This window comes from Mauremys mutica, chromosome 1, assembly GCF_020497125.1.
Source record: "Mauremys mutica isolate MM-2020 ecotype Southern chromosome 1, ASM2049712v1, whole genome shotgun sequence".
Lineage (NCBI taxonomy): Eukaryota > Metazoa > Chordata > Testudines > Geoemydidae > Mauremys > Mauremys mutica.
Genome location: NC_059072.1, coordinates 372,088,464 through 372,090,196, shown reverse-complemented (window position 1 = coordinate 372,090,196; position 1,733 = coordinate 372,088,464). Strand labels below are relative to the sequence as shown.

At 48.1% G+C, this 1,733-nt stretch overlaps 1 protein-coding gene across 1 annotated transcript; it reads right to left on the bottom strand.

Annotated features, from left to right (window-relative positions):
• Window positions 1–298: 298 nt before the first annotated feature.
• On the bottom strand, window positions 299–1,246 carry LOC123363144 (olfactory receptor 52E4-like). Its single transcript, XM_045004012.1, has one exon. The coding sequence runs from the start codon at window positions 1,244–1,246 to the stop codon at window positions 299–301; it is 948 nt and encodes a 315-aa protein (XP_044859947.1).
• Between the last annotated feature and the right edge of the window lie 487 nt (window positions 1,247–1,733).

The window sequence follows — 1,733 nt, the reverse complement described above, 5'->3', positions numbered from 1 at the left end:
AGACAGGAGCAAGTGAAATGGTCAGGGCCTTGGGTAGAAGACACACTGCAGGGTTGAGACTTTACAAAGGACATGGGGCAAGCTTGTAATTCCAGGGATCCATCTACCAGCAATTATAAAGGTGGCAACCCAGTCTAGTGTACATAGACAGGCTCTCCAGTTCATCACATTAAGACAGCACAGTAAGGACAGGAAAAGGTTTAATGTCTCTGTCTGTCCAGGAAGTGATTCAGGGAGGAGCCATCACACCATGGACCAACCAGCTTAATTTATGATCCAGAGCACAAGGAGAAAACATTTAGGCCCCCTTATGAGTAAAGAAGTGGAGCAGCCTGCCCCGGATCTGCTTGGTCCTCACCCCATAAATGATGGGGTGCAGCACGGGGGGCACCAGCTGGTACACACTGGTAATAAGAAAAAGGAAATGTAGTGGCACACTGTGGCCAAACCGCGAAATGAGAGAGGAGAAGAAATCTGGGATGTACAAAGCTGAGATGGCACAAAGATGAGAGATGCAGGTCCCAAAAGTTTTGAGCCGGGCATCCTTTGTGGGGAGGCGGAAGATGGCCCGAAGGATCAGAGTATAGGACACGGCAATAAAAACCACATCCATTCCAATCACAGAGAAAAGATCAAACAGCCCATAGTAACTATTGATGCTGATGTCAGCGCAGGCCAGCTTCACCACGGCCATATGCCCACAATAGAAGTGGGGGATGATGTTGGTTCTGCAATATGGCCACTGCCTCACCAGGAAGGGATAGGGGAATGCGAGTATGCCACTACGCAGCACCACAGCCAGGCCTATCTTGGCCACAGCAGAGTTTGTCAGGGTTGTTGAATATCTCAGAGGATTGCAGATGGCCACGTAGCGATCAAAAGCCATGGCCACGAGGATTCCAGACTCCATCCCTGAGAAGCAGTGAATGAAGTACATCTGGGTGAGGCAGGCACTGAAACTGATCTCCCTGGAATTGGACCAGAAGATGCTCAGCATTTTGGGTACGGTGGATGTGGACATGACCAGGTCGGTGACAGCCAGCATGCAGAGGAAATAGTACATGGGCCCATGGAGGCTCGGCTCTGTCTTCACAATGAACAGGATGATGCAGTTCCCCAAGATGGCTATGGCGTACATGGCACAGAAGGGGATGGAGATCCAGATATGGGCTGCCTCTAGGCCAGGAATGCCCAGTAGGATGAAGGTGGAGGGGTTGGTGAAGTAAGTTGTGTTAGAATCTGACATGGCGTAGGGGAGAAAGTGTCCAACACTGAGGCATAAGGTTGTCTTCTGCATTTACTGTATGGTTCCCTGACTTTCTGTGTGTTCCCAGGACGTTGGGTGATGGTCGCAGTAGAAATGCCTGAATGGAGAGACAACGTTAATATGAGACTGTGCATGCAATAGTGGAAGCTGTTTTCATGGGATAAGAAGATTGATCTCTCTTCACACACAGAAAAATTTACATTTTCATTATTCAGGAAGAATAACTATGAACAATGACCCTACTAAATCCAATTCCATATTTTGTTGTGCTCCCTGAATTAATAATTCCTACACTTTTTTGCAGGGGGAAGCTTAAGAGGCACCAGCAGGAAACACAAGTGTGGATAGTGCTTATCCATCATTGTTCCTTTATGCAATGAGAGCCAGGATAGGGAGTCCCCCATTCATTCACTTGCTCGAAATCCAAGAGGGGGGGGGAAATAAACTTTTACAAGGACATGTGATG